The sequence below is a fragment of the Haliotis cracherodii genome, unplaced genomic scaffold (genome assembly GCF_022045235.1).
Source record: "Haliotis cracherodii isolate W230 unplaced genomic scaffold, xgHalCrac1.p SCAF_11, whole genome shotgun sequence".
Lineage (NCBI taxonomy): Eukaryota > Metazoa > Mollusca > Gastropoda > Lepetellida > Haliotidae > Haliotis > Haliotis cracherodii.
In genome coordinates, this window is record NW_027266266.1 from 25,415,416 (window position 1) to 25,430,744 (window position 15,329).

The window sequence follows — 15,329 nt, forward strand, 5'->3', positions numbered from 1 at the left end:
TATAAAATGTTCTCTTTTTTTCACGTAGATATATTTATGTTTGTATCTTTATAATCTGATGTATATATTAAAGAATCAATGTCTGAATATATGTATTTGGGAGAAGGCCACCCAAGTTGGATAATTTTTTTACCAATCCTATAGACCATTTATTAAAAGAAATATGTTTAAAGAAAACAACAATACCAGTTTGCCCATACAAAAACAGATATATATCCATGAAATGGGCCAGAAACATGTCAACAAGATTTAAATTCATTGTTAAGGATTTCGCTTACATTAGAGGCATTTTTGTGAAGTATATCATCATAAGAACATAGACGGATGCTTACTTTATAAAGATGGTGAACTGGAAATTATGAATAATATAGAGAAGAGCGCGGGCATTGACAAGTATGGTTTTGTTCATTATGTAACTACTTGTTGAATTTCCCCCCCACTTTTCAATGTCTTCACTCATGCTAATCCAAAGGATAGTTTGATAACAATGCAGTCCTCCAAAGTGAGCCTTCTAATACATTTAGCATATTAAAGATGCCTCCTCAACCTCCGATCTTCACAATTGTAAATATTTGCTGTTGCACTCGTGTTAAAAATACTCTAATTGTATTAATTGTACGTCCACACGAGGCCTTAATACAGAAATAAATGATTGAATGACTGATTACAGAATTCTAGATTTTCAGGAACTTGATTAACATAGTGACTATTCAACACCACACCGCCTCGACTTAAAGGTACAATTTCGGTTTGTTGCATATATGCGCAAACATTTCTAAACTGTAGAAGAAAAGAAGTATGAAGAAAAGTTAAAGGATTTCACTACTTTAATTCAACAAAAAGCAAAGCAACCAGAACGCTACAAGTCGATATATCCTCATTAATATATGAGTTTCATTTGAGAGAGACTCGACTATCTGACAAGGATGTCAAGATGGTCGGTGTTGTTCATGTTTGCTCCGTTTGTTGCCACTACAGTGAAGTATACAGCCTTATTGTTGAGAGCAGGATTGATCTTGTTGGACACCAGATTTTCCATCTTAACAGTGTAGTTGTGAAACTGGCAGTCTCCAAGGGAAGGACAGTAGCAGTCGAAATAGGATGCACATGCCTACAAAGGAGGATACAAATGACAGATATGTAAATGATTTTTTTGTTCATATAGTCAAAAGGTTCTTTTTAACACATAACGTTCCATGGTGCACTGGACGAAACCAAAGGAGAGACTTTTTCGAACATTTTAGCAACGTAACATTTCATGACCAATTGCTGCAAGCGCACTGTTCTGTCATACGACACATTAGGGGTGATGTACAATCTTTACCTGTCCATTTAGTTTCTGCACTGGCAACACACCATGGCCAAGGTCTTCTGATGAGTCTTTGATGCCAAGAAACCACTCCACAAATTCGACACCACTGTCAGGGTCGATGACATCAAAGTGGAGCACCATTGTAGAAAGGTCGAGACTGTCGTGGACATACACCTGCTTGTTTCCATCCTTCACGAGCCACATGTTTGATATATCAGGAACAGTCAATGTGAACCCGTACCGATTCCTCCACGGAGTTGTTAACAAAGTCTTTCATCCTTAGTGAGATATCATACGTTTGACCATCAGTCAGCTTGGGGGAGATGCAGAGTAACTGTTTGGTGAAGTGGGGAACCAATGCCCAGTGTGATTTAGCACCCTGGTTGACAGAGACAGAATACTCTGCCTGAACGATGCCATCAACATTGGGAGTCCCATAAATAGGCAGGGTTCCAGTAGTTTGGTCATATTCAGGTTCCACTCCTGCCTGGGGACGGACTGGCTCCAAAGGGTTATTGGCCATCATTTTTCATTATTGTAGTAGCGGCCTTTCCAGTCTATGCACATTGGCCCAAAGTTAGTCTGCCATTTGTAGTGAGATTTCTGTGTTGCTGATACAATCTGAAGAGGTTTTTCTGGATTTGTCATCAATTTGGAGGATTTCTCATACAGCACAAAACGTCTGATTGATTGGATGTTTCCAGCCTTGTCGTGAACCTCCAGAATAACAGCATATAGGCCATATTTGTTTGGGAGGTGAATAGATTTGTCCAACACAAACGTGTTGTACGTTAGATCCAAACCTTTCAGCGGCGTGTGTAAGACGTAGATCATATTTCCATTCTCTACAGTATTTAGAACCCGTATTTTCGTGTATTTCAAGCCAGATACTGCATCCGCTTTTCCACCATGTGGTAATGGATCTGTCCAACCAGAGGTTTTTACATTGAGCACACCTACAACAGGACAAGTACATGAAAAACACGTTCGTGATACACAAGTGTAATAATAGATACATTAAGCTTCAAGAATGAGTAAAGGATGAAACTTCTCCAAGGTTAAATAAAGTAAAATGAAACCTGCTAATATATAACAATTTTTGTGACACACCTGTATGCGTTATGCGGGGTTGATAGTTCTAGTGGCTGTGAGGAACAATGCCCTGTTCTCAGCTTGGAGCAGTGTACGGGTTTACTCATATCATACCGGAAACAGAGATGTTTGGTGGACGTTTGTGGAGTGTAAGTCTGTGTTCCTAGGTGGTGTCTATCAAAGTCTTGATACCTGAAGAATCCCCCTCCAGTAGCCGAGAACTGTATGCACAACCTGGATAACATAAACATGTATTTGAGAACACCCCAGAAAATGTACAACTCTTGTCACTATGAATACATTTTACACATTGTTTCCTAGGGGGAAATTAAAAGTGGACCTTGAAATACTGAGCTTTCTTATGATTATGCAATTTGTTTTTGTCGTTTTTTTTATGTAATTACATCACGAAACGTTTTTTCCACATTAACGTTTAATCTGTTAGCATCAATATCTGTGAATATATATTTCAGGAGATGCATGACACATACATGATAATAGCTGAAAGCCTCACGTGTTAAATTTACAGCTCTGCAAAAGTTATTTTCAGTAATACGTCGAAATACAAAGATATATAAGGAATATAAATAAATGCAACAAAAACCATTGCCATAGAGTCCGAGAATACCATGCATTTATGACTCACTATCAATTAGTGATGAATTTACGTGTTTGCGTATTATGTTGTCAAAGCCTTCCATTGATGAAAACGTAGAATATTTGTCTTTAAAATGTTGGCTAAAATTCCTCAATATCGCCAGCCACTAACGGGACGGTGAAAATATGATTGTGGTACCATGCAGGTAGCAGAAGTACTGTAAGTCCTCTACCATTGGTTACTGGCGATCTATATCTATATTGTAATATCTAATAATGTTACAAACTGTCAATGCTCCGATAGTAGTTTTAAATAAAATCTGTGATAATCTAGTTACTGTTCTATTCATCACCGACAGGTTTTGATATGTTATTATTAATGCATATGGTACATATCTGAAGAGCAATGTCAATCGAACATAATTTGGGTAACTCGTGCGTCCAAATGTTCCTCTACCATAAATGTTTTTGAAAGATTCACAAGGTCTTGAATTTTGTCTCTTTTATTACTGGTTCTTGCGGGTAAATCAGTGGAAGGGAATTGGCGATATTAACCATATCAGATCCTCAATATATTTAAAGCTTAAGTAAACCTCTTTGGCCAAATTCCTTTAAACAAACTTCCCTTTTGTATATGTAAAGAAAAAGAAGAGCATTTCGTATGTGGTTTTCTCATGTGTTTATACCTTTCTCCATCATACATGTCTGTTGGTACTGATACAGTCCGTGAACATGTCAAGGATGGAGAGGGCGACGTGCTCCCAAGGGCTTTTGAGCAGTCATTTCCGCCGGACAATGTAACTGTGGAAAGGCTGGATTCAAGTCCTGTTCAAGAATAAATATTAATGCAAGTCAATATATGTACTCAGGTTTTTTTCGGTTAGTGGATAGGACCACATGAATATTAGGTATTGTTACAAGTTAATCTTACGAAGGAAAACATCATTTGTTTTAAAATCATGAGAGTGTCTATGGAAGTATTATTTAGATTGATTGGATATACATATATGGAACATCACATACAGTTAAAATGACACTTGTTTTCACTTGTACCAGTAATAGAATCCTTCTTCAATATCGCCTTCGAAACAACTATTCCGTATCCTTGCTGGTAGATGTAGTTTGGGGGATTTCTGATGTCAATATTATCTAACTTTGCGCTGAATTGAATGTTTACAGATATGGGATTCAAGTTGACATATGTGTCCTATTCATACTGACATCCAGAGTGAGTGACATGTGTGGAGCTTCTCACGCTGTGATGTGCATCGGTCATCCCAATGTGGCACGTTAGAAGTTGGGGCTTCTCAACAACTGTAAATGAGATATCATGTCTGCACTTCACAGTCGCTCACATGTATCATGTTGATTAATTCCAGATTCACGACCCCCATGCTTTATTTGAATGGGCATATATATGATGTTGCTGGAATATTATTAAAAGCGGCTTAAAACCATACTTGCTCACTGACTCAAAATTATGAAAAAGATTGAAGTTCCAGTTTATATGGTATATATTTTTGTTGATACAACTTCGACAGGGCCTAAACTGTTACATGTTATATTTGTTATGCATACTGAGATTTATATTTCTTGGAGTCTTTTTTTATGTGATACACGTATGTATTTGTTCAATCGTATGTTAATATCAGGACACTTACGAGCGCAGTCCGGATGGCTGTTGGTGTGCCACCAGATGGAATGTTCAGGATCTGCACGAGCATCAAGACAGGTGAATTCACTTTAATGACCACACACATGTTGTAACAAATTAAATTCTGAAGTCATAGTTATGTAGGGAAAATGCACAAAATAAAATAACGCGAATATCACTTAGTTACCACTTTGACCAATTCCAGCACGCACGGCTATCGCACGTTGTCAAATATTTACTGCCCAGATAGTGCCAATCGCCTCCACACATTTCGCTAGTATTCTCAGAGTAAAAAGCACATGTACTATATCTGACGATCACCACATTAAGATCAAGCATACCTTATGTGACACTAGACCGCCTCTGTGGTCTAGTGGTAGAGCGTCAGCCAGGACAGCAGAAGGGGGTTCGTTCCCCGGCCGCGTCATACCAAAATACGTTACGTATTGTTACAGTGTCTGACGCTCGGCTTTAAGGGGCTAAAATACGGACCGGTCGGCCCGGAGTCAGATACTGTTTCTCAGTGGGGTATTGATGGGGTAGCACCATAAAATCGGCATTAGAATGGATAACCAGTCACACAGGCACGCACACGTGCATGCACGTCGCAATATAAGTGCAATAATCTTGAACGCGACGTGAAACATCATTTCACCTCACACAACCTTATGTGACATTAAAACATGTAGATATTGCTCTTACAATATGTGTTAGACTTGACACTACCCACATTATGACCGTTACGGACGAAGCATAAGCCTAATGCTTACTACCTTAAAAGCCAGTGGACAAGGAGCCGATGACATCCCATCCATGCAAACACTGGCAACCCGACCCAACCCTGAATTACTAAGGACCTAAGGTGTCACGTTACACTGTAACTCTTTAGTTGCCACCCGCGACGCTATCGGGCAGCACACCCCTACACCCGCCGATACCCTGTTGACAGGGAACCGATAACAACCCATTCTCGTAAATACTGGCAGTCAGACCCACACCTAATCAGCAAAACTCTAACTCTAACAAATACACCTGACAGAAAACGAAGATTGTAGCTTATTACTGACCAAATGTGATACGACGATTTATTCGTTCTGAAACCAAACAGATTCACTCTCAATAAACGGAGTATGAGAAGAACACCACATGCTTACCACATTGTGATCCCGTATATCCAGTGTGACAGGAACACCTGTTTGGTGCAACGCAGCTTCCTCTCTGGTTACAGGCTCCGTTAGTGTTGTCTTTGCCGTAACAGATGGCTGGAGGAAACAAGAAGGTAACACCATGGTGTTTCAATGAGGACATCTTCTCTTAAAGTGAGATAGGTCATTTATGACATTTTGCATTACAATGTAAACCCGTTATTGCAAACATGTTATAATTTATGGTTGGACGAAAACCAGGTGCCATTCATTGTCGTGGACATCACTCCCGGATCTTATCATTGGTCGCCTATTACATATCCATACAACAATTACTTATAATATATTGACTACTATAAGAGAGCTGCACGATAAATCGATAAAAACTTGTTATATCATGGCGTAATTTCTGGATATTCGAACATGCGCTCGCAACTTGAAGACGTCGTACTTTTTGACGATGCTATTTTTAAGAGGGCCGTTTATTGTAAGTTGTTCCCTTTAGATGGGCTAGGCACCGTAAAGGTACGCAATGACCGAACGATCGCTTCCAAAAGTGGGAGAGATATGACAATCGGATACAGAAAATCGACGTGCAAATATGCGGGAAAGATGGGACAAATCTTCCTGTTCATTAAATGGACATTGCCGCGGTCGGATTCTATTCAGGGAGTCATCACTATCTAAATACGGGTAAGTATGTTTTTTAAAGCGTGTACTTTTTCTGACATCCTTTAACAGGCTGCACTTAATGTTGATATCTCACAGGGAGAAGTATCTTCTCGGGGTGCGCCACTCATGGTGTATTATCTCTGCTGTGTTATACTGTACGTTAAACAACTCCAACTCGTCGTTATTTTTTAACTCCAGAAACGTACAATAGAATCAGCCACTCCCTGCTGTTATCATATTTTGGCTACTGTCTAAAAGTACAAATGAACCAGTCACCACCAGGGTACTTCCACATGTACGTCAATTCAGAACCATGCAATGTAAGCAGTCACTAACGGGCACTGAGCGGCTACCAGATTTACATACAATATAATGTGTTATACAAGGATATTATCAAAGACTGGCTAGTACAGAAAGGTACAGTATTACCAGTCAGCATGACCATTATGGTAATCTCTGATCACCTACTGAAAATCCATACAATATAAACACTCACTCCCGGATATTATCATAGATAGTCTACTCTAGAAACGTACAAGGGCAGCAGTCACAGCCGGATGTTATCACAGCTAGAAAGAAATCTAAAACTGGTTGCTAACGAAACAAAGTCACTTTTCTTTGAAAGATAATTTTGAAATAAATCAATGACGGGATGACGGGTCTGCACTGTTACAACACAATATTTTCGTAAGAGAGCATAGTTTGTCTATTGTAGTGTATTATAAAAGTTGATTGTAAACAATATTATACATTCGATTGACACCGCAGTCTAGTATTCTGTGGAGTCTTTTTACAATGATGAAATAGATTCACGGGCACCCAGACCACACAATGGTAACTTTTAAACTCCTTTATGGAGTAGGCGGTGGGAATGTGATATGCAAGGCTATGCGTCAATACCTATGTTGCAGTCAATGTTGTTGGAGGACTTCCATCCTGGACAGCACTCATAGACTGTATTTGATTTTAGGATATACCTGCAAAATGCATAATTGGAATGTGTGAGTGAGTATGGTTTTACGTCGTTTTAGCAATAACTTGTCTTGGCGGAGGACAACAGAATTCGGTTTCACCCATTGTATCCATCTGGACATTATCGGAGTAAACATACAACCTATCATATGTAATCAAGGAAATAAGTAGCTATGAGCAAATAGATGAATTGATAACTGAACAAGTACAATACTATGGAATATGGGGCATTATTTATGTATTCTCAGATTTCTGCACACGGCAAATCAAGGTTTCTCGACGTCTAATATCTGATGTGTAATTGGGTTACAAATTAATTGCTGTCACTTGTGAGATTGTGTATATTTAAAAATTGGGACTCTTTATTTACGATGACATCAATAGCATTGATTGCAGTATGATGTAATGCAAATTTTACCATTAAAGTATTGTAAATAAAGCTTTCAAGAACTTGAGTTGGAAGGTGTTGACGTTGATGTCTTATTTAAAGTTAAAATCTGTACGATACAGTGGAATACAAACAAGACACCCAAACAAAAATAATCTTAATATGATCATGATATAAACAACCATCATTGACTGCACAAGCCAATAACATGCTTAGCAGAACAGCGATACAAACGTAATGACAAAATGACTATCAAGCAGGGAAAGCGTGACAGGCAAATTTGGAAAACGCTACCATGTACGACGGAAGTGTTGTCACGATCAACAGGTTAGATTATTGTCTATGATCACTTACTCAGTGAAATAGATTGGGCAATGATGTAATATGTGCTCCAATAGTTTTATAATACATCATAGTGCACATACCTTTGTCTATATATAGTGCACATGCCCCCATGCCCGTTATGACAGGGACGGCTGTGGTGTTCCGGGGATGACACCTTGGCTGTTACTGTGTGATGACATACGTTCTCGCTGAAACAGACACATTGTGTTGATTTCTTTGTTATAAAATACCCCAATATTGGCATTTGTTCGTACATTCAATACTCGCAAAACCGAGTCCGCCTTTTTTTATTCTACCACTGTGCACATATCCAATATATGTGGTGGTAAGATTTTGAATAGGCCTATGACATGTAGGTAGTTTGGGTAAGGCACATTTTGATATATTTCATACCCAGAAGGAGTGAGACTCTCTGCATGTGAGCAAAGGTAGATGGCTAAGAACGCCAAAAGTCTCATTTTGACGCCGCTGAAGGCACTGAAAAAAGATACATCTGAATATATGAAGATTGAAGACTATTGAATGACTCAGTCTAACAAGGATAGTGTGTCAAATATTTCACTCTTGGAAAACATGTTTGTAGTTGTCCATTTGATAACAGGGACATACATAGTTTTGTGCAAAAAAATCTGACCCGCTCACCTAAAGATACGCGTCCATATCAGTCCGTCTCCTGTGGTGTTCTGTACACACTTTTCCCACCCAAAGGCAATATCTGTCAAATGTAGCGAGCTACTCCTCAACCAACAATTGGCACTCGTGAAGAGCAACCTCCTCGTGGTGAGTGCTGGGTAACGCTAATAGCTCTTCCCCCGTGTGGAACCGGGGTAGAATATTTCCACAGCACCCCATTGCTGGTCGTAAGAGGCGACCAAAGTGGGCAGCCCGTTTGCCGTGGGTTGCGTCCCTGTGTCGGCGGAGGACGGGATTCTGGTAGTTGAGGGCACTGGTTCCTGGAACTGTGTTCCTTTGCCCAACACACTACTTCGACCCTTACTTCGCCTAGACGGGTGGTAAGATGGGCCCGGTCTTATCAATCGGCTGGTCATGCCAGGCCCTGTGCGTAATATTGTATCTGCACACCTGTGATATATTTTAATATATATTTTGGTCTTGGTCATGTTAAACTTGTATGTACTCACAATTTGTGATGGAATTAATTGCCTAGAGTCTTATGCCAGAAGGCGGTGGCTCATGGGCCAATCTGGTGATGTTGACCTCCGAGTAATGTATGTCTCCAATTTCTTGTCTAGGGCAGAACCAGTCTGACATTGAATTGGTAGATAAATATAGCTATTCGTGTCTTATTCGCTGGAGTATAACAACCCTGTATCCCTGGTGTTTGCATTCTGGATATCCGGTGCAATGTAACACTGTCCTTGTTGACACTCCATGGTGGGTGGGGAGCAGGGTTGCTGAATACTTTTCTTTCACCATGGCTTCTAATCATCCTGGTTCAAAGCGTAGACATATAGAATTAGGCTCATCTGATGAGACTGTTGCAAATATTGATTCTTGGGCTCGTTTCCTTGTGATCGAGGCTAAAGATCATGAACCCATCAAACTGAACCCCTTTGCCATTTCTAAAGCCATTCAAGGATATTGTGGAGAGGTTAAAAACGTGACACGACTTCGCTCTGGCTCCCTTCTTGTTGAATGTGTAAGGAAACAACAATCACTCAATCTGTTATCAATCAGTCAATTTGCCAATATTGAGGTTGTTGTTTCTGAACACAGGACACTCAACTCCTGCCGAGGCATTGTCCGTGACAGGACTCGTTCTTTGTCGGACATGTCTGAACAAGAAATTGCTGATGAGCTTCAAACTCAAGGAGTATCTGCTGTTAAACGTTTCTCCCGCAAGAAGGACGATTCAACTTTTGAACCAACAAATACATACTTGTTTACGTTTGCCAGATCTTCTATCCCACAATCGATTAAAGCTGGATACGTCAACATCGGAGTGGAGGTGTATGTCCCCAATCCACTCCGATGCTTTAGATGTCAACATTTTGGCCATGGCTCTAAGTCCTGTAATCGTTCTGTGGTTTGTCAACGCTGTGGCGACAACCATGAGAGTACTGATTGCCAACAAGCCCTCAAATGTGCGAACTGTGATGGCAAACATATGGCTTCCTCCAAATTATGCCCTATTTGGCAAAATGAATCAAAAATACTAAAGATAAAGTGTGAAAAAAACATTACTTTTGGAGAAGCAAGACAACTGTTTAAGTCTCAATCACCACCTCAGTCGACACTAAATTACTCTGCTGCTGTCTCAAAGCCAGTCCAATCTTCATCTGTCTCGTGTCAGACAGAGTTGACATGGGTCAAATCTGATCGACCCCTGGCGACTGCTCCTGCCATCGAGCATGACAAATCTGATGCAAAAATAACAGCACCACCTTCAACTTCTCAGGCAGCGAGTCAGACTCCACCTGAACCAACAACAACTGCAAGTGTCAAGCGGTCTAATCGGGAAAGAAAAAAGTTAGGTAAAAAACAATTACCAAGGAATCCCTCTCCTTCAGTGGTACCTCTTCAAAACTCCTATAGTGCTCTGGACATGGAAGTAACACCATCGTCTGAGAATTCTGGTAGGAGTTCTTCCTCCTCACGTTCGCGTGAGAGATCCCCTATTGAACCACCATGATTCATTCGCCTAATATACTTCAATGGAATTGCAGAGGACTAAGAAAAAATTTTAATGACTTACAATTGTTGGTTCAAGATTATAACCCGTCAGCATTATGTCTCCAAGAGACATATCTTAAGCACACTGATACGTTTGATCTCAGGCAGTACAACTGTCATCATTCATTTTCTCCTCCAGGTGATAAAGCGACCGGAGGCTCTACTATTTTAGTCAGACAGAACGTCATTCACAGTCCTGTACATTTAAATACTAATCTTCAAGCTGTAGCTATCCGTATTACTTTGCACATTGCATTTACTTTGTGCTCTTTGTATATCCCACCTTCATCTGCTCTTCAACAGTCTGATCTACAGAATCTATATGATCAGCTCCCTAGGCCCTGCATCATCATGGGCGATTTAAACGGGCATAACCCTCTGTGGGGAAGTGCAAGTACAAACAACAAGGGGAGAGTTATTGAAGATTTTGTTTCTGATAATGGTTTATGTCTCTTTAATGATGATTCAAACACCTACTTACATCCTGCTACTGGAACCTATTCTGCCCTTGATCTGTCCCTCACAGATTCAAACATTTACAATGAATTTGAATGGTCTGTGCATGACGACCTATGTGGAAGTGATCACTTCCCTACTGTCTTAAAAACTGTAACATCAGATGATGACCTGACTTCATCACGATGGAATTTTAGCCAGGCCAACTGGTCCTTGTATGAAAGTTTATGTGTTGATATATTACAACCTGACAACTTCATACATGTACCTGATCCCATCCAGTTATTTTCGAATCAACTCATTGATATTGCTGACAAAACAATCCCTAAGTCCTCTGCAACTCCTCATCTTCGTAAACCATGGTTTACCCATGATTGCAAACAAGCAAGAAAGTGTAGGAAGAAAGCGGAAAAATATTTTCGCCGACATCCTACAGTTCACAACTTGAATACTGTTAAAATTACTAATGCCAAGGCACGACGTGCTTATAAACAAAATAAGCGTCAATCTTGGAGGAACTACGTCTCAAAACTTAATTCACGTACACCCATTTCCAAGGTGTGGAACATGGTTCAAAGAATAAAAGGCAAAGGTTCAAAATCTTCTGTACATCATCTAAAAGAAGGTGACAGATTAATAACTGATAAATTAGATATTGCAAATAAACTTGGCGAAACTCTTGCCAAAAATTCTTCATCAACAAATTATGTCCCTGAGTTTCAGAAATATCAGAAACAACAGGAAAAGAAAAAAGTTAATTTTGATTCTACTAATGGTGAAGATTACAATGAAGTATTTTCATTGCATGAGCTACATACCGCTCTTGAGCAAGCTCATGATACTGCAGCGGGTGCTGATAATATCCATTATCAGTTATTGAAGCATTTGCCTGAATCATGTCTTGAGACACTTTTAAATATCTTTGACCAAATATGGACTTCAGGGCATTTTCCTCCTTCGTGGCATAATGCCATTGTGGTCCCCATCCCAAAACCTGGCCGGGATCATACAGATCCCTCAAATTATCGCCCTATATCGTTAACCAGTTGTGTTTGCAAAACCATGGAGCGAATGGTGAATAATAGATTAGTTTGGTATCTGGAAACCAATAACCTTCTCACAAATATTCAGTGTGGTTTCCGGAAAAATAGAAGTACTATTGATCATTTAGTACGGTTAGAATCCTTTGTTAAAAATGCTATTGTTAATAAACAACACGTAGTATCCATTTTCTTTGATCTTGAGAAGGCATACGATACTACCTGGAAGCATGGCATTCTGACGGATTTACATGATTTTGGCTTGAGAGGTCGTTTACCTCATTTTATATCTCAGTTTTTAACAGACAGGCAATTTCAAGTCCGAGTGGGTACAACCCTGTCTGATCATTATAATCAGGATCAGGGTGTCCCACAAGGCAGTATCTTGTCTGTCACCTTGTTTAGTATTAAAATTAATAGTCTGTCCAAGGTTTTAAGTAATTCAGTGGATGGATCACTGTTCGTGGATGATTTTAATGCATCTTGTTGTGGTAAAAATATGCATACCATAGAGAGGCAGTTACAAATCTGTCTCAATAAAATTCATAAATGGTCTCTCGAAAACGGGTTCAAATTTTCTATGTCTAAAACTAACTGTATACACTTCTGCAGAAAATATAAGCCGCATAAAGACCCTGAATTATTTTTGAATGGCACCCCTATCAAAGTTGTTAAAGAGGCCAAATTCTTGGGACTCATCTTTGATAGCCATTTAACTTTCTTACCACACATTAAATCTCTTAAAGCTAAATGCCTGAAAGCACTCGATTTGTTGAAAGTTGTTTCTAATTCCAAGTGGGGAGGGGATCAGACTACCCTCCTACACTTATACAGGTCACTGATCCGTTCCAAACTTGATTATGGCTCCATCGTCTATGGTGGAGCCTGTAAAAGTAATTTAAAAAAACTTGATACTATCCATCACCAAGGACTGAGGCTTTGCCTTGGAGCCTTTCGCACTTCTCCTATTCCTAGTCTGTCTGTTGAGGCGGATGAGCCTTCTCTTAAACAACGCCGTCTGAAACTATCTTTACAGTACATCACTAAATTATATTCCAATCAGTCAAATCCAGCCTTTAATTGCGTATTTAATCCTCTGTACGAAGATATTTACAATAAGAAAACATCTCTTGTTCCACCCCTAGGAATAAGAATTAAATCAGTCGTTTCTGCTGCGAACATTAACTTTCAGGATATAGCTCCCACAAAACTATTTTCATCGCCTCCTTGGCAGATGGTAAGACCAACTGTAGACCTCACATTAACTAAACTTAAGAAATCTGATACAAATCCACTTATTTATAAACAAGAATACAATCAATTAAGAAACACTTATGACACATATAAATCTATATTTACAGATGGATCCAAGGATGGTGGCGCAGTTGCTAGTGCCACCATCATTGGATCCAGAACAGTATCTTCACGTTTACCCGATAATAGTTCCATATTCACAGCAGAAGCGCACGCAATTTTAACAGCCCTACACTATATCAAGAAGAAATCAAAATCTAAAGACTTCATTATTTTTTCAGATTCACTTTCATGCCTTCAGGCTATTAAAAATATGTCATGTAAACATCCATTTTTAATTGAAATTCTTGAGTTTTTTAATGATCTTGCGACTGGCCAATATGACATCGTTTTTTGTTGGTTACCAAGCCACGTTGGGATTGTTGGTAACACACTGGCTGATGCTGCCGCAAAAGCAGCACTCAACAAATCTGTGACACCACTTCTTTTACCATACAGTGATTATAAACCTGTCATTAGATCTTACATCAAAGATCTAATGCAGAAGAAGTGGGACACCCAAGTGGGTATAAATAAATTACATGCAATAAAAGCGACTATCGGTTATACCTACTTGGGTTGTCAGTCCAGATTTGAAGAGGTCATTTTAAGACGATGTCGTATTGGCCATTCACGTTATACTCATGAATATATTTTAAAAGGTGAGGATCCTCCATTCTGTGTCCCTTGTGATGAAAGAATCACGGTCAAGCATGTCCTGCTTGACTGCATTGATTTTTCCATCACAAGGGATAACTATTTCAAGGTTACATCTATGAAGGATCTTTTTAATACTATTAGTTCTCATTTAATTATTGGTTTTTTAAAGGAAATTGAATTATTGCATAAATTTTGAATTTTATTTTCTGTACATAATCAGTTTTTTTATAATTGGTCGAATAAAATTAATAACTGAGATCGTTAGTGGCTATATCCTCGAAGGGGGTTGAAGTAGTGTAAAATTATTGTCCCCCTAAGAGGGTATGTAAGACCACGTCTTTCAAAGTATATTTATTTGTACCACGGTTTTAATCGTAGCATATGTGTTATTTTAATGTTTGCTAAATTTGTCAATAATCGCCAACAGCTGAAGGGATGATGTAAATCCGGCTGGGGTCCATGCAGGTAGCAAAAGTACTGTAAGTCCCCATGGACCCTAGCATGGTGATCTCTCTTCAGTGGCTGGCGATCTATAGCTCATTTTTATCTTGTATTGTTTCGTATGTTGTTATATTTTTATTGCTTACTACTAGTTTTAGACATGATCTGTGATAAATCTAGTTATTTTACTGTCCTTCGTCGACAGGTTTTTATTTCGTATAATTATGTGTATTATTAATGTACTTCTCGTCACGATATGGCTGAAATACTGCCGATGTGACGTTAAATCTTAACTCACTCACTCACTCACTCAACCAACAATTAAGATAAGGTCAAACAAACAATGTTATCAAGCTCCTCCCTTTTCTTGGTTGATATTGTCAATCAAGCATCAGCCTCTCCTGGTTTCTTGCTTTCTTGAGCTGTCATTGGTCATTGCTATTAGGACAGGTGTCTCACGTGTTAGATTTTAGTGCTGAATTCACCTTTGAGGATTGGTTACCCCGTATCTGAAATTTGTATCAAATACATCTGATCTGCAACAAGATGTACATTAAAACTGACAACG

The 15,329-nt window shown here is 39.2% G+C and overlaps 1 protein-coding gene and 1 pseudogene across 1 annotated transcript; one reads left to right on the top strand and one right to left on the bottom strand.

Annotated features, from left to right (window-relative positions):
• Window positions 1-913: 913 nt before the first annotated feature.
• LOC139456363 (uncharacterized) lies at window positions 914-3,704 on the bottom strand (annotated as a pseudogene).
• A 5,908-nt stretch (window positions 3,705-9,612) lies between these two features.
• On the top strand, window positions 9,613-10,830 carry LOC139454966 (uncharacterized). Its single transcript, XM_071236562.1, has one exon. It carries the CDS (start codon window positions 9,613-9,615, stop codon window positions 10,828-10,830), a length of 1,218 nt encoding a protein of 405 aa, XP_071092663.1.
• The last annotated feature ends 4,499 nt before the right edge of the window (window positions 10,831-15,329 follow it).

What these genes read in the sequence shown, in the direction of transcription:
- LOC139454966 (XM_071236562.1), top strand. Translation starts at nt 9,613, where the DNA reads ATGGCTTCTAATCATCCTGGTTCAAAGCGTAGACATATAGAATTAGGC.